This window comes from Onychostruthus taczanowskii, unplaced genomic scaffold (genome assembly GCF_017590055.1).
Source record: "Onychostruthus taczanowskii isolate IOZ18803 unplaced genomic scaffold, ASM1759005v1 scaffold94, whole genome shotgun sequence".
Classification (NCBI taxonomy): domain Eukaryota; kingdom Metazoa; phylum Chordata; class Aves; order Passeriformes; family Passeridae; genus Onychostruthus; species Onychostruthus taczanowskii.
The window spans coordinates 1,401,308-1,424,005 of NW_024507435.1; the positions used below are offsets into that span (position 1 = coordinate 1,401,308).

At 40.6% G+C, this 22,698-nt stretch overlaps 1 protein-coding gene across 1 annotated transcript in view; it reads right to left on the bottom strand.

The window, feature by feature from the left end:
- Positions 1-18,399: 18,399 nt before the first annotated feature.
- The window catches only part of CDKAL1 (CDK5 regulatory subunit associated protein 1 like 1), a 380,101-nt gene continuing 375,802 nt past the window's right edge, over positions 18,400-22,698 (bottom strand). Inside the window, exon 16 of the mRNA XM_041426743.1 lies at positions 18,400-20,908. Coding sequence (XP_041282677.1) covers positions 20,702-20,908 — 207 coding nt within the window. The 3' untranslated portion in view covers positions 18,400-20,701. The remainder of the gene's footprint in view (positions 20,909-22,698) is intronic.

The following is a 22,698-nucleotide window of genomic DNA, read 5'->3' on the forward strand; positions in this document are numbered from 1 at the left end:
TTCTCAGTGCACAGAGTACCTCCTTCTTTTTATCTTTTAAAGATTTTCTATAGAGCCCTTTCTGCAACACTAAAATTTTTTCTACTTCTGTTTATTTTAACCAAGTTCCAGTAGCTGAGAAGACATGATAAAAGGAAAAATTAACTCCTAACAGAAAGGAGCAATTATAGTTGATAGATCCTTCAACTGTGAGCCTGATTGAATTAGAGGTCAATGAACACGCTGTTTTGAAGTTGATGTAAGTTTTTTTCTTGATTTAGAAAATTGTGCCGTTGCAAGCAGGACTTCCCCCTCACAGATTTGTTCCACAGTTTACACAATAACTGGATGTTGGTGCAGAATTGTTCCACACCTCTGGCAGATGCTGTGCCTTTGAGAAGGACTATTCAGTAGTCCTCCTGGGCACAAAGAGGCAGGCTGTGTGAATACATTTTGAAGACTCCAATATCATCAGCCTGCTAAGAATGATCTTTTATTTCCCTTATGATCATAAAAGGGCATTATTGGAGCATGGGGAAGCCATACTCACAGTGCCATTTGGAATATTTTACTGACTACAGTGAAGAATGGACATGAAAAAATAAAGAAAGTAAATCTTCATGAAAAACAGAGGGAAAATTTTAAACATTATTTTCAGAAATCTGAAATTGAGCCACAAACTACTGTTCCAGGCCTGCTAACAGACTGGAGAGATAGACTGGGACAGCAGGAAATACTTAACCCAGTTTCACAGTCAGAGAAAACCTCAACTTTCACTAACAAGAAAAGAAATATACATCAAATCTACTGCCAGAGATGAGGAGAAACTGGAAGCATAAATCTTAAATATTCCAAATCATGATAATGACAAATCAAAAGGAAAAATATTTATTTTTAATGTTATTTTCTTGTGATTCTCTTAAGAAAGGTACCATCATATCCAAGTTATTTTTGAACACAGAGCATTGTGTTCCTTGTTTATTTAGCACTGCACCTGTCTCCTAGACCAAAACGGGCATTTGTTCTACATATCAGCTAAACTCCTGCTTTGTAAGGTGCCCTCCATGAGGGCCAAATGGATTTCTCCTGGTATGTACCTGAACACCACCCAAAGCCTCCACTGCTGAGTCCTTGTGTCCCCAGTGCACTGATGTCCCACTTGGGACACCACGTGTACACAAGCCTGGCCAAGGACAGGCTCTACAACCACTTTAACATGGCAGGCTATGAAGTGTTCCTGTTGGACATTATCTCACAATGTCCTTCTATTTGTTAATTTGATTTGGTCTTGCTCTGAGAATGTAAATGAAGGGCTGTTTCACTGGGGGTTTTTTTGCCAGTCCTGCTCCTGTTCCCCATGCTCCCTTCCTCTCTGTTTTTGTGTATTTATAACTGCAACACTTTACAGTTACATAAGTGTAAAGCAGGATGTCCTTCTGGACTTTCACACATCTGCCCATGTGAAATTACCTCATTAGTAATCACCTCATTATTGAAGTCAAAATGAGGCTAACATGGATTGCTTTTGCAGCCTTGTTACTTCAGAGTGCCTAAAAACATTATAGAAGGGTATATACCAGTACACTGTGTTTTCCAGAAAATGAAACTGATTTTCTTGAATATTCCTTGTATGACCTTTATCTCCTCCCTCCTCCCCCATGTAACAAAACTTAATATGGGATGAGCCTTTTGTCACTTTAACTTACATTGAAATATGGCATGGTTCTTACCATGGGAATAAAAACCGATTTTTTTCAGACCAACAAAAAGGTTATCTATTTTATTTCTCAGAGGCTTTTTAAGGTTGCAAGACCCTAACCTTTTGCTATCACATTTTTGTCCAGTATGGCTGCAAAGAACATACAGGCTCTGATTTCCAACTTGTTTATACATATTTAACAGAGAGAAGAAAATGGAGAAGGCAGAAGTGGGGGAAAAAAAAAGAAAAACAAGATTTTCCACAGTCACAAAAGCCAGTCACAGAAGCACAGCTGGGTGTCGGATCAGGATCTCTTGGCAGCTGGCCACAAGAGATGCACAACAGAGAAAAAACATTTCCTGTAAGGAAGCATTTGATTTTCAAAGCTGCATGAAATGTTCACAAGAAAACCATGTAAATGCCCACTGGATTGGGGGTGGGGATGGGAGGATTTCATTAGTAACTGGAAGCCCTCTCTTGTTTCACCAAAAGATTTGCTCGTCACAAGCATTGCCAGCTAGCCTGAGGTGATTTTCATGTTTTGTATCAAAACCAAGCAAACATGAAGTCTCTAGCAGTTTCGATGTGAATTTGCTTTGAAGTTCATTTCAATGCGACACCAGTCAAACTCCACGGATAATGAAGGATTTCCACTCCTGTGGAAGGACAGCAATGTCTTCCTGAGTCTCTGCAAAAGGAAAGGACAGGTTTCTGTGAGGTGGCAGCAAGTACAGCGGTGCTGCACATACGCACTCCCTCTGCATGCAGCTGCGAGGGCTGAAGACATTCCAGCTGCTCCTCCTCTCCCACACCCCGGCTGTTTGCCACCAACCCACTGCTGGGATTGACTGCCCCAAAGGCTCCCCAGCAGGCCCACATGTGCTCCCCAGCCTGCAGCAGTGCACACCCAGCCCTGCCAGTCTGAGTGCCAATAAAGCCGTTTGAGATAAGCTGCTGAATCTGTGCTGCAGGAGATGAAGTCGTGCTTGCACCATCCTCTCCATCAGCCAGGTAGGAGCAGAAAGAGGTGGAGCTTCTTCTGACTGTTGTCAAGCCGAGCATGGACATAAAGATACCAAAGAATCTGCTTTTCTTCTGCATTGGTTATTTCACCAGGGGCAAGGTGACAACTTTACTGTGTTATTACACTTATAGCACTTTGCTTCTACAGCTGCACTCCTCCTGCACAGGGACTTACTACCGAAGTGTTGTAGGAGCCCTTTCCACAGACCACGTTCCCCTTCTGCCATGTGCTGTACCTGGGCAGAACAGTGTGACAGTCCCAATTCCAAAGCATTCATGGCCTGTGCATAAAATGGTAGGACAGAATGGCCAGGGAAGGGAGTAAAATAAGGAAATGTCAGCCAGCCAGAAAGTCTTTTAAGAGGCAACATGGAAAGGAAGTGCCTTGTGAATGGATGCTAAGAGCCAAAAGAAGCTGCTTTGCAGAGCTCCACAGGATGCTCCTGAGTATGAAAAACCTTTATAAATGGAATGAGTGCTCAAAGCAAACCAGGACTGTGTGTTAATAGAGGTGGAAGCTAACTCTTCAATACTAAGGAGGTGATTATAGGTAGGGAGGAGACAGGTCATGATAAGCCTTGAAGTAATAACAAGTAGCTTAAGTTTCAAGTGCAAGGCAGTGGGAAAGCACAGAGAACAGACAACATGGTTAAACTTAAGCGTTGGGAAAGTTATCTTTGCAGGAGCACTGGGGATTGGTATGGTACATCTGTCACATTTATGACAGGATGAGTACAGTGATTGATCCGTAAGATAACAAGAGCTGAAGTTGTAACAGCGAAGTTGTAGTTGTCTGGGTGGAGAGAAAAGGATGTATTGCATAGATGGCATGCAGAATGAAGTTAGGAGACTGAGCTATAAATGAAAGGGCTGTCAAAAAGAGTGAGCTTAAAAGAGAAGGAGGTGATTCAGATTCACATCATTTCCTAATGAGGAAGGTGCATGGCACACTTCATGCAAAAAAAGACTGTGTGCTGTGGTCATATAGGCTTTGCTGTGGCTTGCCACTGGAACACAACAGAGCCAAAGGAGTTCTTTGGCTCTGGGGCTGAACAGCATTGTCTGGGTTCAGTGCCCACAGGGATCAAAGGGTGGAGAGGATCATGACATGTAAGAGCAGAGCAGAGACAGTGGCACCTGGAGGGCTCACAAAGGAAAGCAGGTCAGTGCTATGGACAGAATGAATAGACAGCTGCAGAGGAGACGTGTGGAAGGTAGGCAAAGAAAGGAAGGAAGATGGCACCTGTGCCCATTTGCTCTTGCGAGAAATTTGCAGAATCACACACAGAGGACCTGGTCCAAAGGGCCAGTGTCTAAAAGACTGTCAGCAACAATAAAAATGCTTTACTTGTATAATGCAATTGTAGTCCCACACCTGTAAAATGCTTCTAATGTAAATTTGCCTTAACCCTGCTGTTTAAAACTCTCTCCCATCACTCCTTGTCTGCTACAGACATACCAACGCACAGGACAGTATCCTGTAGAATGGACGCTGCATTAAAAGCAAATCTGCATCTCTTACCAACTCAGCAGTAACACTTCCCTTGCCAGTGTTCCTTACATACAACCAGCTAAACCAGAGTGCTCCTTAAAGTGTTTTCCCTTTTCCATGGTTTAGGGGCGCAGGAGTGTCAGTCCAAAGTGGCACCTTTACAGCCCTGTTCATGTCACTCTTGAAACAACATTGGTCTGTCACAGGCCATGTCCCTGCTTACCTCCACTGTGCTGGAGTCCTTGGCTTCCCACAGCAGGGAGGCCAGGCCGTGCACTGAGAGAAGGAAGGCAGGCCCTGTCCCATCTCTGCCTTCAGAGACATCCCTGGCTCTGGGTGTGTTTTTGCTAACTCCACCGTACGCGTTCCACCCAAGTAGCTCCATGCCTGGAGACCTGGCTTGGAGGCCCCTGCAGGCACTCTGTACCTCAGGTGTTCATTAATGCTCTGATTAATCTGGATGCCAAGCACATGGTAAGTCAGTGACATAATATTAATCTGAATTCTTGGTTCTCTGCTTTAAGAAATAGGGCTTCCAGCAATTTCTCCTCCTTGGATCCAGTGCTGTTCCTGTTTTACAAAGTTCCCTGCCCCATGTTTACTTCAGCATGATCCCAGCTAGAGAAAACAGAAAGGAGAAAACAACAGCTTCTGTGAGTAGTTTGGATGCCAAATGTGGAGATTGCACAAGATTTTATTCACCTCTTGGTGGAAAAAAAAAAAAAAGAAGAAAAAAAGAAGAGAATTGGAAAAGAAGAGAAGGTCTGAGCATAGAAAGAGTTTACCTCTTAGAAGAGTTACTTGATAAACTTGGATCCACACTACTCTTGGGTAGAGCACTATCTGCAGAGTTATCTGTTTCCTCAGCAGCCAGAACCCCATTTCCCCCAGTTCTTGTGCTACCTCCTGCAGCAAAAAAGCACCAAATGACACCTGGCTATGCCCAAACTCCAATTTCTGCCATGAGGATGAGGCAGAAATGCCAAAGGCATTGTGCTTATGTAGGACAAGACATCTTTCTTTGGATTGCCTTGTATTTATGCTGGGGTGTGAAACAGAAATCTGTCCATGCCTGTTCTGCTTCCTGCTGTTAGGAGGCTGCTCAATAATTCAGTTATCTCTCCCCAAAGGAAGTTCTGCTGGCCTGCTACTTGCTTAAGCCAGTTTCTGCTGCTCAGCAATGAAGTCTGAAGTGCCACACACTTCCAGGGGCCCCTTTGGCACCAGCTCTTTTGTATTCCAGTGGCCAGCAGCAGCTCCTTAACTCTTTGACAGCCAAAGCTCATTATCATTTTTATATAATTAAACAGTGCTGCTCATTCTCCTCAGTAGATTATCACAGCAAATTGGTGGTTATTTGAAGGAACTGCCAAAATAGGAGACAAAACACTGGCAACAGATAAAACAAAAGGATGCACACAAAGCTCTTTAATTAAACTCCATGAAGGGATATGAATTCTAGCAGAGATTTTAGTTACCCCGCTGAGTCTCCTTCTGATTAGCTACAATGCATCTGCTGGCTTTCCTAGTATCCATCTGTACTGTTAAAGAGAAATTTATTCTGGCTAGGGAAGATGACCTCAAAGATGTCAGTTGTGGATAGTCTAATAGTTTATTTATGTTGACAAAGTGGTTCTGAGCTCTCTTTGATGTGCTGAAGTGAAGAACCATCCTCTTTACGTATAATGATGTGCTTAATATGTGCGTACGCACACACACAAATGACAGTGAAAGGATAACAAAAAAGCCAAAAGAGGCTGGAAAATTGTGAGGAAAAGGATGTTTCTCCAAATTGCTAAAACTTCTTACCACCACAATTACTTTTTCTTATGGCATGCATCATCTGTTTCCCCCTCATCCTGCTCCACCTCCTTCCCTCCAGCATCCAGGTGCAGAAACTACAGTGAAGGCTGATGGATGAGACAAGGAAAAAAAGTCACAGGATATATACTGTAAGGCATATTAATAACAAGTTAGGCTGCTACTTTGAAGTCTGACTTTCTTTCAAAAAATTTAAAAAAAGAAAAAAGAGAGAAAGAATAAGAATTGAAAACAGATCTGTCATGGAGCATTTGTAAGAGGCAGTGCCACAAAACCCTTTGGGGCTTTCCACTTAGGTCATAAGGGATCTGGTTCAAATCGCATTGGTCCTTAATCCACAGGTAATTGACAGCACAGCTCTCAGTGACTCAGTGTGGAACACCGCTGCAGTGCTCATTACTACTGCAGACCTTTACCAGAATATTTTTAGTCACATGCACCCATTTGGCTCTACAGAGCCTATTGAGACAATAGACAATTTGCCTGTTTATCATAATTAATTACCTGCTGGCATTATAAAAGCCATTACCATCCAGTGTCCACTTCAGAGGAAAGTGATGGAACAAGGCCAGACTATAAGATGCACACACAGAGCCTTGAAACACTCCTGGGAAAGGGTTGTTCCCTGTACTAAACGTGGTGCAGGGTTTTTTCCCTTAGAGCCCCAGGAACCTCTTCCTCATCCCTTACGGAGCTCTGAAAATATCCCAATTCTGCCTAATTTATACAACCCAGTCCTCAGGGCCCTTCTCAGTTGCCAATACCCTACCGTGAGGACTCCATTAAATCTTTTCTTTATTTGTCCATAGAGGTCACTGAAGAATGTCACAAGGTATTTCCCTTTCCAATGTGGATTCAGCTAAACATGAATGAGGCCCTAACATTATTCTGGATAAGGGTGTGTACTCATATTTTTGCCAGATGACTGACAGGCTGCAGGGAGTACATATTCCCAAGCTTGACTTCTGACCACCTTATGTGCAAGTAGGTGCAGATTTGTCACAGTCATGACTTGGCAGTATTTTATGTTCATTCTTTGTAATGTCACAAGCAAATGAACACAAAGTTCAAAACAATGGGGGGAAAAGTATCATACCAATTCTCCCTGCATAGGCTCAACCTCTGCTGCCACACTGAGCAAGCTGAAGTCTAAGGCCAGATTTTTCTTCTAAAATTATAATGAAATAGCAATTAAAATGTTCTGGCACAGTTCTGGCAGTGAGATTTCATGCTAGTGTTGAACAGTAGGTTTACTGGTAACTCAGACAACTGTACACCTTACAAAAACTTTCTTTAGCTTAATCATCCCCAAGGATATCTGTCCTGAACTATGTCCAGAAACAGCTGAACAAGAGACTCTGGCCAATTTCAAGTACCACTAAAAATGACCAGTACTTTCCTACTTTCCTATCATTAAAACACAACTCAAGAGAATCTTTTTTTTTTTTTTTTTTTTTTTTTTTTAATAATCACATGCAATTCTTACAAAAACTAAAGTTGTTTTTCTATTTGACTCTGGGTAGAAAATACATTCCTCAGCTCTAAAGCCAGTAGCACTCTGCTGACTCAAAACTTAGCAATTCTGTTCAGCTATTCTGCACAAACAATAACTCTACCTCACCTCCAAATGCCCCAAGTGCATTCAAGGTATACATGTAAGGATTTGTACATTTACAGCTTCTGTCTCCAACTTCTTATCCTCTAAGTTACTAAATTCTTGGCACCTCCTGCCTCATTAGGTTGTAGAAGTCCAATGTCTGAAGAAGGGATTTTGGCACTATTACTGTAAATATCTGGAAGCCAGTGTGATGACTGGTTACTTGTATTTATTTAAGTGTTCCTGTGTAGCATCCAAAGTCTGTTGACACCCAGCAGCACTGCATTCTGCAAAATGCTTTAAAAAGCAAGCAGAAAGTAAGTTTCTGTTGCTGGCAGCTAATTCTTTTAAACTTGGAAAATTATAAGCTAAGTAGTACATCTCTGGGTCACAGAAACCTTTTATAACAGCATAATCTAGAAGCATAATTTTCTCACTTCAAGCAGTTTGAGGAAGATGAATCTGCTTCTCTATTTCCAGTGTTATGAAAGCATGATAAAGAAACAAGCCAATAGAAGTAAATATCCCAAAAATATGCTTGCAATCTGGAACATCTGAGGTACTTGATAAAAGCATTTGAGGACTTCTGCATAATGTAAGCAATACACTCCTCAATATAACATTAAAAACAAAGTTATATTGCTGAAAGATATAATGCTGCAGTTGATGTCCATGACCAGTGGCCCTGGCCTCCCTACTGGACAAATCTCTTACTGCTGTTGAGTATTACAAAATCCCTGAGCTGTGAAGGACAGTGACTGTCCCTGGGACCTCACATTCTGTGGGATGTCATTAACAAATACATTACATTTTGCTAATTCTGAAAAGTGGGATTGCAGTGTATTAGCCCAAGAGGATTTTCCAGAAGGAGGTTTCAGTGTTTCACTGCAATGGGGTTTGAAGAAAGGGTCAACCCTGTTGTTCTGTTAGGCTACATATCTTTCCAAGAGAGAAAAGAAGGGCAAAACTGGTTCAGAATTCATATGATGTGGTTAGTTTCTTCCAGCTATAGCACATCAGGCCTGTGTACTTTAGCTAGGTGAAAGACTGTCTGCAAAAAAGCACTTTTGGGAGGCTTGTTCAGTAAATTGTTTTTCCATGTCTTTCTGAAGAAGAGTTCATGGTACTTTGCAAAGTTGGCATGGAACTCCCTAGGTACACCGATACATTCAGTATGTACAGCTACAAGAGCTATGGAAAGTTTTTTTCTATAGGAATATGAGTACCTGAGGCAACAACACTCCTCTAGTTTGGAAACTAAGCAGGTACTTTTGTCTGTGTTTACTCCTAGGGGAAAGTAATGTGATCATCATAAGGCTGTGAGTTACATCAATTTTAAAAGATACTGCTTTGAATTAACAAAAAAGTGACTAGGAAAATTCTTCCTCCTGGAAATCTAGTTCCCAGCTGATGTGTTGATATTCATTCTTTCCAAGTAAACAAAGAAATAAGCTCTTCTTATTAGCCAAGTGAACCAACTTTACTGGAATGGAAATCATTCTCTTACATCAATTGTTTTTCCCCTTCCTCCAAGACCTTAAGAAAAGGCCAGAAAACCCACCTTAGGGAAAAAAAAATCTGTCTGCAGTGATCTTATAAATTAAAGCAACAGGAGAGATAAAATTATAGGGAGAGAAGGATTTAATCTTTCACTCAAAACATGCACTGGAAAGAATTCTATACTCCAATGCATATCTGCAAAGAAGAATTATGAAATATGCCCTTTCTGGTGGGCTAAAGAAATATGAGATCAGCAGAGGTATCTGAAAATATAGATAAATTAGATTTAAAAATTTTAACTCTGCTTACAGTTCTGGTGCTCCCTCTTTACCCCAGGGTTGCAGTCAAGGTAGGAATCCTTGAGTCAGATAAATTCTGTCTCCAAATAAGGGAGAAGCAGGTCCTCAAAACCACTTTTCTGCAGTGGAATTAAAAGAGCTCACCCAGCCCTGTCATCAGGATTGTCTCATTCTGACAAGGATCCCCCACCACAACTACTTTCTATAGAGTCTCAGGCTGAGTGCAGACACTGACATGTCACTAGAAGTCATCCAACTGTGTTTTACACAGATACCAAACAACCATCATAACAATGCAGTGTGTTTGAAGTGATTTTTCATTGTCTGCAATATAAAAGTCAATAATAGTCCCAGTTATTGGCAAAGTGCCACTGCTAGTAGACACAATTGAAGAGGGAATTCCCACTGCAAAAGATGCAGGACAACAGAGAGAAGTATTTCTTGTCCTAAGGCTAAGGGCAGGGGGCAAGCAGTGGAGACTGTCCTTCCAAAATCTTAGGTGGTTATATGGCATTTTGAGATGCCAAACTTCTTAGCATGGTTTTGCTCCAGTTCCAGGGCAGCTAATTATGAAGGACACTATGCAGCAGAAGCCATCTGTGTAATTCAAGGACAGCACAAAGCTGTACCACAAAGTACGTGGTCAGAGCAACAGGCAGCGATGTAAAATACATCAGGAAGATATTTCATTTTCTATTTGGAACATAAGTAACTTAGAAGTCTGCCAAAATTCCATAACCATTGATCTTCTGTGAGGAACTCAAGCCTAATGCAGAACACCACCAGCAGCAGCCAAAGCAAAGATCACCAGCTCACCAGCACTGCTGTGCTTTTTTGTAATATCTGATCAGCCTGCTGGCTGCTAGATAAACCCTTATGCCTGTGACAACTCCTGCTTTTAAAATGGAAATAAAAATCATCTTTTAGCACTCAAAAATCCTCCATGGCTCACCTTCAACCTCACCCTAGGCCCAGACTCCTGCAGAGCTGTACAGTCCTCTGGAAAGCCTCCACAGCCCAGCTTCACCCCAGCCATGTGCTGACCCCCAGCCTGCACCTCCACACCCAGTAACACCAGTAGCACCAGGTCAGCCCCAGCACACGCAGAGAGCATCAGGCACAAGGGCATAACTGCATTTCTGTGAAGGATAGAAGGCTTATGGCAGCCTCAGCTTTTTAGGCTGGCTGTGGAGGGGAAAATGATACCTTATCTGGCAGCAAGCCTACTGGTAGAAAGCAGCTTGACATATTTTGATCCAGCAGAATGAGTAAGTTTACACAAGCTCAGTGCTTTGTGTTTTTACTGCACCACCAAAACACAGTTAGAGAGTACACAAGTCTTACCATTACTGACTCCTTATCTTGGAAATCTTCTATGTGTATTTCATCCAAGTCCTTTAAGCACCCACTCAGTGTGTGTGCAATCCTGACCTCCCAGGACCGGTGATATTTGCACACCACAGAAACAATGGAGCCATTTGTCTTGCAAGCAGGCCTGGGCAGGGGAGACAGCTCTCTCCCACAGCTGGCCCCAAACAGGACATTTGTTTCAAACGACTGAATTTCAGAGCCTTTAGAAAAAGACACGGTGCTGCTGCTTAAACCTTATTTTCCTCTTTCTAAACTCACTCGCTGGCTAGAGAATGAACAGGAGAAAGACAAAAGTATATGAGTACATATACAAGCAGTGCACATACTCTTTAGTGAATGCAAGAAAATTCAGGGGAAAGACTTGCAAAAAAGAAGTATTGTTAGAAATAGCAGGATGCCCATAGTACTCCATTAAGAATATTGATCATAAACTGCTATTTTTTCCTGGTGTTTCACAATGTAAACAACTATTCATTTGCTTTCCACATTTGCTTTGGGAGCACTGGACAGACTGTCAAGCAAAGACCATTCTGTTCTCTCATATTTCCATGAAGCTCTCACTACAAGTCATTGTTTTCCTACATGCTCGCACAAAACAAATTTGCATTTAATATAAATCTGGTGCAAGTACAGTGTTTCCTCCTTTACACTAATTAGGCTATTTAAAGATGTTTTCATCAAAAAGAACAACTGGATGGTACCCCTTGAAATGTTCTGTTGAATTTTTGCTAACATTTGGTAACAAATCTCATGAGAGCCTTTAATGGAAGTTAACATTTTTTCATGTGTCATACTGCAAATCTTCAAAGCAGAATTTTATAACAAACTCTTAATGTGACTTTAAAGCTCCCAGTCCTTTTCTAGATATCTGCTTTATGTTTGCTCACATTGCAGACTGCCCAGAGTTTGGCTGGCTCTGACCAGATCTAAGCACAAAGGCAAACTGAAATGACACAGAACCTACTTCTTCCTCCTTTGAACTCCCTTAACAAATATAAATTTAGCAGCCTGTGCATCAGGAAAGTAAGCAACAAGAGAAAAGAATCCCCAAAACCCTAAACAACCAAAACCACCCACTCTCATGCCAGCTGTTTTTAAAACTGATTTCTATGGTTAACAAAAGAGACAGATTGGGAGTCATGAAAGATGAAACATGTGCTACCCACATCAACAGCACTTCCTGGAGGCCACCAGCAAATTGAACTTCCATTAAAAAAAAAAAGGCAAAAAAGAAAAGAAAATAAAAGGTTATATTTGGTATGTACCTCTGTGTATCAAAAAGGAGTTACTAGCCTAAGGGAGAGGACAGGTTGACAGCAACTTTACATGTCCTTTATGATGCACTAATCCTGAGCTGATTAGTAAACCCTGGAGTTTAGCAACATCCTGCCTGCTCTGTGGGCCATGACCTTGGCTCTGCAATTCCCGAGCACACCTTACCTTACAGCTTCAGAGCTGTGTGGAGGTCTTCAAACCACAAGTTTATGGCTCTGCTCCACAGTGCTTGCCCAACAGTGATGTGTTTTCAGTCACGTACCGAGTGTCAGTGGTTTGCCTCTGCAAATGAGCCATCCCAAAATGAACCCCACCAAAACACTGCTGCAGTCAGATGAGCCCCCCACACTTCCCTTCAGGCAGTCTCATGGCAGCACTGCTGCTGCAAGCAAGAGTTGTCAATAGAAGGATGTAGGACAGAAAGACAGCATCCTTAGTTTTAAATATCTCTGGGCCACTGTACTCACTTCCTGAGGCTGCCACATTGATCCTTCTTTCTGGGAAATTAGTTTCAGCCTATAGAAACTATTGAGACTCAAAATTTGTTTTTGTAAGAGTACCATGTGAGTTACAGCCATTCTATTTTGAAATGAAAATGTTTAATCTGCAAGAACTGTGAGGAAATGTAACATTTAAAAATAAAAAGAGAGAAAAAAGTGTGCAAAATACCATAATTACACTTTTCATGGATATAACTGTTAAACTGTAGTTTAATGTAAAACTATATGGCACATCAGAATAGAGTATTTTATTTAAAATTCTTCCTTTGCTTAGGTCTTTGTATTATTTAATACTAGTCCCATATTGACAATTACAAGGTATGGAAAGAACTGTCCATGGCATTCCTCTTCCATAAGGCCAAAACTTTTGCTTTCCAACCAACTATGAAGTGTCTAAGAAAAGAGAAGTTTTATGCTTTCTTTGGCCATCACACCAGCTTGTTCTTACTGCCTGAAAGACGAATAGCATGTCTAGATAACTGAACTCTGACAATTAGAAAATCAGACAGTTAGTGAACTGTCATTTTTTTAAAGAAAGGAGACCTTGTCAATTCTACCTGTCAAGTGAGTTTGGACAGATTGATAAACATTTCAAGAAAACAGAATAAAGCCTGTTCTCTCCATGAAGCAGACTTTAGTTTAATTTCTTTGCTCACAAGCACATGATAAGAGAGCACAGCACAACACTGTCCACAGGACCAGACTATTACCAGCACTATTCCAGGTCTTTTGCTACTGCTGTGAATAGAAATGACTTAAAATTTGGTTTCATGGATTTCCTGGCAGATAAGACAGTATTTATGAGTTGTCTTAGCATTCCTACATTTGAAGCAATATGAAGTATGATTGGCAGCAACCCAATTTCATTATTCTTAGATGAGTCAGTAAGTGTGGAAAAAGAAATTAAATGGGCAGCCAATCAACACACACAAAAAAATCAGATATTCTGTGGCCGAGAAAGTATTTATATGCTGATGACTCAACTTTTGCAGCAGTGTCTGCAGCAAGACCAGGAAATATACTATTGAACCCTCTTATGACAACAACTTTGATGTGAAGGGCCGGAATAGCTCATTCTGCCTGCTGTGATTCAGACAGCCGGAGCTGTAATCCTGGATCTCTGCACAATGCACTCACAAGAGCTTCCGAGCTCATTAAAGGACATCAGAAATACAAGGGTCCTGCAGGACACATGGTAAGTAAATGGCTTTCAAAGACTTGGGAAAGGAACACAGATGACAAAGGGCTCTGGAAGCTCTGCTGCTGTTTTACATACAATGTGTATACAATATATAGGGCTCATCTACCTCTGCAGTGGTAGGTGACTGCTGCTACACAGTTGTGGAAGAGACGAGGTCCTCTGTTCTTCTATCATGGCAGGAACACTTATTATATTGGAATTTTCTGAACTCAGAACCTACAATTTACCACATCCTTTCATGAGTATTTGTGCTGAGGCTCGAGACAGCCACTTCTTTACAAAGTTGAGGAACTGCCTTTTATGTGCTGATTATAATTTGTTTTTCTTCTTGCACTCAGATATTGTGGAGGACATGGTGAAAGCACTGTATAATACTGTCCTGCAGCAGTAATTCTTACAGGAGATATATGCTGGGGCAAGGCTATCAAATCAGCTGTGTGTCTGACTTTAATGACACTATATACTGGTAGAAACTGAGAATTTATCAGTGGAATTACATTAGTTGACTTCAACAATTTTTAGTATGCAATACTGGCAAATCTGTAGATAGATACAGTAAATATATTAAATTGGTTGCCAGCTAGGTTTCATTTTCTTGATATCCCCAGTAGTACTTCACAAACCAACTGAAAACTTCAAGTTTAAGTTCAAATCAATACAAAAATTAATCCCACCCCTTCTAGAAGTAAGGTGATGGTTGATGCAGGCTCACAGGGCATGCAAAAGAATGCAAACAAGTCTGATCTTAAAACCAGAAGCATAAGTGAATAATTTTTTTTTTCAGTATTATTTTGGTTAGATAAAATAAAAAATGTTTGGGAACCTGAATATGTGTTTCCAGAAAAAAATGCCAAATAAAACTAAATCAAAACAAGGTCTTCCTTCCGAGCAGCACAGGGAGGAGATATGGAAGTGCAGGAGGTTCAGATTTGTTCTAAATAATTTCCTTCTCACAGATCCAAAGCTGCTATCTGCTCTTAGGCTCTGTTTTATCCTTCTGCTGGAGAATGCTATTCAGACTGCCCTTTTCACCTACTAAATCCAAGCAGGACAGAAGCAAAATAATGCTGCTGCAGCATGTCCAAGCTGCTATCTGTCTTTTCTAAATTTCCTTAATATTACCATAATACTTGGAGATTAAGCTGTCCCTTGAGTGTGAACATCTTTCTCTCTGCCACTGGTTATCTGTACAGCTGACTTGGTAACATGCTCTCTTGTTTCCTCCTGCAGTCTCATACTAACACTCTGCAGGCCATGTCACACACAGCACTTTGTAATCTCTTGTATGGACTTCTTGTAGTTGGTGATTTCTAGACATTGGCTTTTATAGCTCATAAAGCCACTAGTGGATATCAAATATAATGTTTTCAGCTGACATCAATGATGTGTTTTATCTCTCGCTCTGAATTACAGCATTTCTGGGGTTTGCAAGTTCAAAACTAATACAGCACAACAGAAGAGGCCTTTTAATCCTGCTTATTAGCAAAAGGGAGTTTCTGACATAACCCAAAGGCAGTTAGACACCACACAGCTGAAGAACAGACACTGCAACACAATGGATTCCAAGCACTGATACCTCTGGCAAATGAGCTCCACTGGAGAAGCAGAATTCTTGTTTTCAGGAAAGAAGCCACCTCACTCAGATTAATACCCACCCTTCTGAAGACATGTCATCTTCCATAAAAAAAAAAAAGTGAGGTGCTGATAGTTTGTTTGAGGCAGCTGGGAGGAAGGGTAAGAGAATGCAGGCACACAGTGGAATGGAGGTACTTAAAACCTGAACAAAAAGCTGAAGCTTTCAACCACTAAAGAGTGCATGGCACTGGACTGAGCAAGTTTCTTAGCTGGCCACAGTTTACCCATCCCCTCTACCAAGCAACATTACAGGAATGTAATGCACTGATAAGCAGGGTGAGAGGGGACAGAGCTGGGGTGCCCTCCTCCAGGAAAATGCGTGTGCCCAGCTTGCAGCCAGAGGCCAGGTGAGCTGGGCGGTGTTTCTCTGGCTGTGGCATCAGTGTGTGGAACAGACTGCTCCAACACAGCACAGGAACCCAAGCTGTGAGCAGCGGGGAAAGGTGTCTGTGCAGCAATGCCTTCCTAGCACTATTAATGTTTTATTTTTCAGATTATACTCTAATGACATCCTAACCACGAGAAGTCAAATTTCCCATCATGTCATGATTTCATCACATTAATTTCTCTCAGATCCCCAACTCTTACTATGTGCAAAACAATCATGGCACTTTTTTGGTGTGTTTTGTCATCTCCAAGATTCTCCTGTAATCTGTAACCCACTGACAACTAACATTTATACACCACTCCCCACAAACACTACCCAGGAAGAGAGTAGACACAATATTTTATGCTCGCTTAAGCACAACTATCCTGTTTTCACACTCAAAGACAGATGGGGAATTTAAAGCATGCAAGTTGTAGGCACAAATCTGCATCATACCCTGGTCACCAACATGGAAATTAATCCCATTACCTACAACCAGCATTAAGCAAACCATGGAGGGCAGATTGTCCTCTATAAAACATCATGTTAAGACCACTTTTTAAGACAAATGGCTACATTGCTAAATATTTTCAACCAAAATATTGTTGAGAGGATATTCAAATATTACTCTTTCTCCATTCATGGGACATGACTGGACAGCATTAATGATCAAAATCCATAACCACAACTTCCCAAATGGGGACGCTGGGATACCAGCAGTTGCAGCGACACGATTTTTTAAATGGTATTGGGCTTCTTTAAAACGAAAGTAGACTATTCATAATTCATCTCCCTTCCACCGACCGAAGAACCTTCATTTAAAGAAAAAAAGCATTCATTTGAATGTTAAGAGCATGCATGAATCAAATATGGAACTAAAAGACATTTAATGATATTTGCCCAAACACTTTCCAGCAATGACTCTGATTTTAATTATCTAGTGGATGAACCCTGCCTGTGAACAAGTCCAATGCTGTTTTGCAGCCAATTCCTAACTCTGTGGTCCATGTCTCCTAGACCAATCTTGCCTTGCAGCTTTTGCACAAATATTTTTCATTTTGCACCCTAGTTTTACAGCCCCTCAATTTTTATCTCCACATTTTAGTTTCTAAATGCTCTCTGTTTCTATCTATACAGTCAACCACAGCGCACACAAAATATAATGTGGAATACAAAACTGTGAAAATAAAATCTGGGAAAGTTGCAAGCAATTTTTCTAGCAAAAAATACATGTTTGAGAAGACATAAATAAAGATTTTAATAAGCCTCACACAAACAGGCACATGCCTACTCATTCCTCCAAATTGTCAGAGCTCTTGCATAAGACTTCTTTTATATTCATCTTAGTCCCTGAAGTTATACACGTCTTAAAGTTAAAAAAGATAGACTTGTTAATAACACACAAATGTTCATAGACATAACATCTTTACAGATATCCTCTGTGCGCAGATCAAGCCACTCTCCATATGTATTTAAATGTAGTGGAAGGCTGAAGTTTTTAAGTTGTCAGATCTGTGCCTGGGTAAGAGGGGCTCTATTTTCACTCTTGGAGCAGGGAGAGATTAGCAGCTTGAAATCACTTTGACAGTTTCAGTTACTCTCCTGCATACTGCAGGGAATTTTAATTCCAACCTGTGAAATTGTAATTGCTTCTCAAGAAGAGCAGGAGGATTCTGGGTAATGGCCACAGCCAAGCTCCGTGTCAGAGTTGCCAGTTGCTGCCACTTCTGATATTATTTGCTATTATTCAAAAATCTCCCCAGCTTTCCATATGGGAAGTTGAACCGGGAAGTGAAACTAGGTTAACAGTAGCTGTCAGATGTTCAGAGATGTGCAAGGAATGATGTAACAGAAGTGAATCTCCTCAAAAAGCACCTTTTCTTCTTTCTCTTGCTTTATAGAACAAGCTTTACACAAAACACTTCTTCCATGTCATACTCTTTTTCTAAACAAGCATACTATTATTAGAAGCTACAATGGAAAGACTAAATGACAAAGTCCTCCAGCATACAATGCTCAAGTAGAAAATAAAATGTGTGTACTCAATGCTGTTTACAACAGATTTAAGATGTCTTTGCTACTCAGGGTTCTGCAATTTGCAAGATTCCTCACTGAAAACAGCCAAAGAGAACTCAGAGCTATCACAAACACTTAAGAAAAATAGTTGAGGCTTTCTTGGTATCAAATGGAAATTATATTCTTTTTTTGCTCTGACAAAAGGTCATTGAACGTAGATTGCTTATAGCAGACATATTCTCTAGTGAAGTGTGTGTTCAGCATGTGTGAAAGTGGGATCAATTGACTATGAGGTAACTTTCCCCACAATGACCCTGTTAAGCTGGAGTGCAGCAGATTTCTCACCCACTCTGATGGCTTGCACAGAGAGAATACCTGGAAGTAGGTGTCAAACATAATGTTGATGTAAAAATTAAAAATGCCACCTGGCAGGGTACTTAGGGCATTCAGAGAGCCAAAGAGGATCAAAAATCACAGATCACATGTTCAGGTCAACTCGTTCCATGAGGAGGATGTACTTGTACAGTTCACTCCACACTCACTGAGGTTTCCCAAGCTTGACCCCAGGCAGTCCAGGCTTGCTCCAGGTAAGCTGTTTGACCAGAACTGTTTTGCTCAGCTCAGTGGCTTTGGAAGCTTTATTTGTACATAAACAGAACACAACGACAAACAGAATGCTGCTCTACAACACAAAGTGTCAAAAACCTCTCTCAAAATCTAAAGGAAGGCAACAAAATACTTGATAAAAAACACTTCCTACTTATCAGATTAAAGCTCAGTTTAAGAATATACTGCAGGCAATATAACTTGCAAAGTCTTCTTTGGCCTCTTTCAGTATATTACACTATTTCTAAGAAAATAAGCTGGTCCCATTAAAGTCAACGATGCACAGAATCTAAATCACAAGCTTCGTAAATCTCTGTAATAGCTGATGCAATGAGTCTGTAATTGCCACGATTAGATAAGCTAGAGTGGCTGACAGAGATAATGCTAGAGGCACACAACATATCTGCATAGATTATTCCCATCACATGCAAAAATTTGGCTGGGATATGATGATTTTGTCAATCCACAGTTTTCCTGAGAATCTTGCAATCTGTGGTATTTTCCCAAAAATTTTAACTCTCAGAGTCATGTTGGTTCATTTTTTTTCAGAGATTTTTCAGATTTGTTAAAAAAGTAAATTACTGATTGTTATATATTCCTTGTTGTACAGAAAAGCCTGACAAAAAAGCACCCTGACAAACAAGCAAATTAAAGGCATGGGTTGTTTTTTTTTATTTTAAAACTTGTGGATTTCGAGTCTTGGCTTATGACCTTCAGTGGTTGCTATAAGATATATAATATCCAAGTGATGACATACCTGATTTCCTGAAGGCAGTTACATTTGTTGTTATAATGTGCTGAAAGCATCATGGTGGAGCTTCCTGGTTAATTGTCTGTAACTATTACGAATCCCCAGTTTATAAGGTACAAAGCACTCTTACTAGGGGATTATTCCTCTGCACTGTAGAGACAATGTACTGGTTTTGGCTGGGATAAGAGTTAATTTTCTTCACTGCAGCTGGTATGGGGCTATGTTTTGGATTTTCTGCTGCTGAAGAGGGCTTGCACAGAGTCAAGGCCTCTTCTGCATTTCTGGGAATGGCTGAGCACCTGCCTGTCAAAGTAATGAATGATTTATTTCCTTGGTTTGCCTTGCTTGCATGTGCAGCTTTTGCTTTACCTATTTAAGTGTCTTTACCTCACCCCCTTTTATCACTTTTACCCTTCTGATTCTTGCCCCCACCCCACTGCAGGGGGGTGAGCGAGCATCTTAGCTGCCTGCTGGGGTTAAACCACAACAGCCATGTAAACATGACAGCTCAGCTCCATCTGGATGTGACACAAACATTAAAAAAACCCCTCAGCAGTGCCTGTGTTATGATTTTAAACAGTCTCTGCAAGTGGAAGTTTGGATGAAGATTCAGAAAGGTGACAAGGCATGAACAAACCAACAATATGATGAGGTCAGGGGCTGGAAGAACTGGGCACACAGTCCACTCCCTGACTCACCAGCACACTCGCAGGATGTGTGGAGATCCTGCCATCACACAATGGCTGAACTATAGTAATTATAAATTTTCATTGTGCAAAATGCAACCTCCCCACCAACAGAGTAATAATTGTTTTACTGAGCCAGTGCAAAGCTAAGAGATTCCCAGGTAGTTCTCTAAAGATTGTATAAAACCTACAGACTGTATTAAATCCATCTTTTAACAGAACTCAATCACCAGAATAACATCTTCCCATTCAATTATAAAAACCCAACACATTTAGAACTATTTCTACATAAAAAATAATTCTTCTTGTATTAAAAAAGATTAATAACTCATTGTGAAGTAGAGAGATGCAAGATAGCAGGCAAGAATTCTTCCAGACATGACAGCAAATTAAATAGCAACAAATAACAAACTTTAATGGGCTTGCAGTGTTCATTTTAATGTAAAAAGACAGATACCAAATGATCACACTGCATCAAGCAAAATCTTTAGGAAAGCTTTAAATAATCTACCCATAAAAGATGACCAATATCACTCAATGGAAAGATTCCTTATAAACTTAATGCAATTTTACCTGATACAGCAATTATGAAAAGAGTATGTAATGCAAATATTGCATCATTTTAGGAAAAAAAAAGAAAATGAAATATGCAAAAACCTGTTCTACCAACCAAAGATCTCAGGTTTTGGCAAGATAGGCCTTCCCACAGCTTACTAACCTTCTCTACTTTGAATGACAGGAAAGGCATAGAGCGAGTACAAATTATTGCCCAATGCACATAAGCTTTTTTTTTTCTAAAATAAAAAAAGGTTTGTTGGTAAAAGTGTTTCCTTTGAAGATTCTGAACAGGAGTTTCATTGTTTTTATAAAAGCCCCATTCAGTTCACAGTTCTGTTTTCATTCCTCCATAGTAAAACATAACAAGAACTGCCAGTAGAGCCAGGCTGACAGACAGGATCTTCAGTCCACCTCCCTCTTGTTGCCATGGCAGCTGCAAAGCCGTCCAGGAGCTGAGCCGTGCCTTCACTGGGATCTCAGCACAAGGCTGCACTTTCCAGTCTGTGCCATTCTGTGCTGAACGTCGGAACTCCTGTGAAGAAATGCACACATTAGGATTGAAACTGTTCTGTCTCTCTGATTGTACATACCAAATACAGACTGTGTTCTGTCTCTCTGATTGTACATACCAAATACACTCTCCTCTTTATACTGAGGTTCAAATTAATGCCCTTTTCAAGATCAACAATTCAACTTGCACTGCGTCATCACCAGGTCATCAGTTTTTCGTACAGGAATCTTATCAATGCCATACAAAATCAGTATTTCTAATGACATTAATTGCCAAGTCAATGCAGCTGTTAGCAACAGAAACAAATCCCCAGACCTCACTGCCATCAGAGACAGTTGTTTGATGTTTATTTTTTAATTTGTTTTGCTGCTATCTCACTACTTTCCGATTTTTGGCTTCTCCAAAAGAAATGTCTAACCAGTGATAAAGGGGACCACAACACTCAATCCCTTGCACAGCAGGGATCTTCTAAAGTCAATCATTGACTCCTGGTGTGCCACCTCAGTGGTGCTTGAAAATCCTCCCAAAGGGCTTTTCCTTTCCCCTGACCCTCAGGAGGCAGCTGTGCTAAAACACTCACCTTCTCATTCAGCAGATTGAATCCCAGCTCCCTGCTGTGCCTGCCATTACCATTCCCAACCTGAGTGCAGGCACCAACATCCCCAAGAATATGATGTCTTTTAACTGCAGCACAAGTTACAGATGTTGCATCACTATTTCAGCAGAAAATCCAAGTGAAAAGAATTAAAAGGCTCTTTTCTCTCACAGTCTTATTCAGTTCAGTATTGTAGATAGCCAAAAGGAAAAACATCCAGTGAAACTCTGATGACATTTGCAAGAGATATAAGTGGTAAAGGTGTAATTAAGCAAAGGTGTAACGATGCTGCATCATAAGATGCAATATTTCTGTTTTCCTTCCTCAGTTTGAATAATCTCTTGGGAATTCAATTGATTTCAGCTGGATTTTTAATTGGTTTGAAATTTTCCAGTTAAAAAAAGGTTTTTGATTAAACCATTTCATTTTTGTCTCTTTCACATTTTGTATAAAATAAATCAGGGACCCAGAAAGTACCTATCTGGATAATCTTGTATTTCCAAGAAGCTGAAACAGGGCCACATGAAAATACAGACCAGATGCCCGCTCTGTCTTTTACCAAACATATTTCTGGGCAAACTCAAAGAAATATCAAAGCTCCAAGAAAGGTGCCTGCCCATGAAAGTGTGACAGCACAATTCAAACCTCCTGTAACTGTCTCCTGTTTTCCATTTCAGCAATCAGCTCCACTAGAGTAATTGTAGAAGGAAAATAATGATTACTACTGGTTAGGTAAGTAAGCATCAAAGGCGCAAATGACAGCCTGGAGTAAGTGCTATTCTAACAACTGAGTTATTGCTGACTTAGAGCCCAATTCACACAGGCAGAGGGTTACTGATCAAGTGAGCTTTGAAATGAGGATGACTTCTCACACATAAGCACCTAGAAGAACAACTGGGTAAACAGAGGAAAGAAACAGAGGAATTACACTGCAGTAATTGGGTGTAATTCTCCACAGTAACAGCACAACTCCAGAACTTCAGTCTATACTGTGCAGAACATGTTAACTTAATCAAAAACTAATGTTAAGTTATTAATTACAATCAATTTCTAAGGTGTCTGAAATTTTAGCACTTGGCCACAGCTATTTTGTCCTCCCAAATCAAAGTTGATTAACCTTTGCCTGAAGATTAAACTGGAAAATGTAGAGAATTAAGGATTTTTTACAAATGAGTCAAAATTCTTCTGCAATTTATTCTTTCTAGACATTTATAAA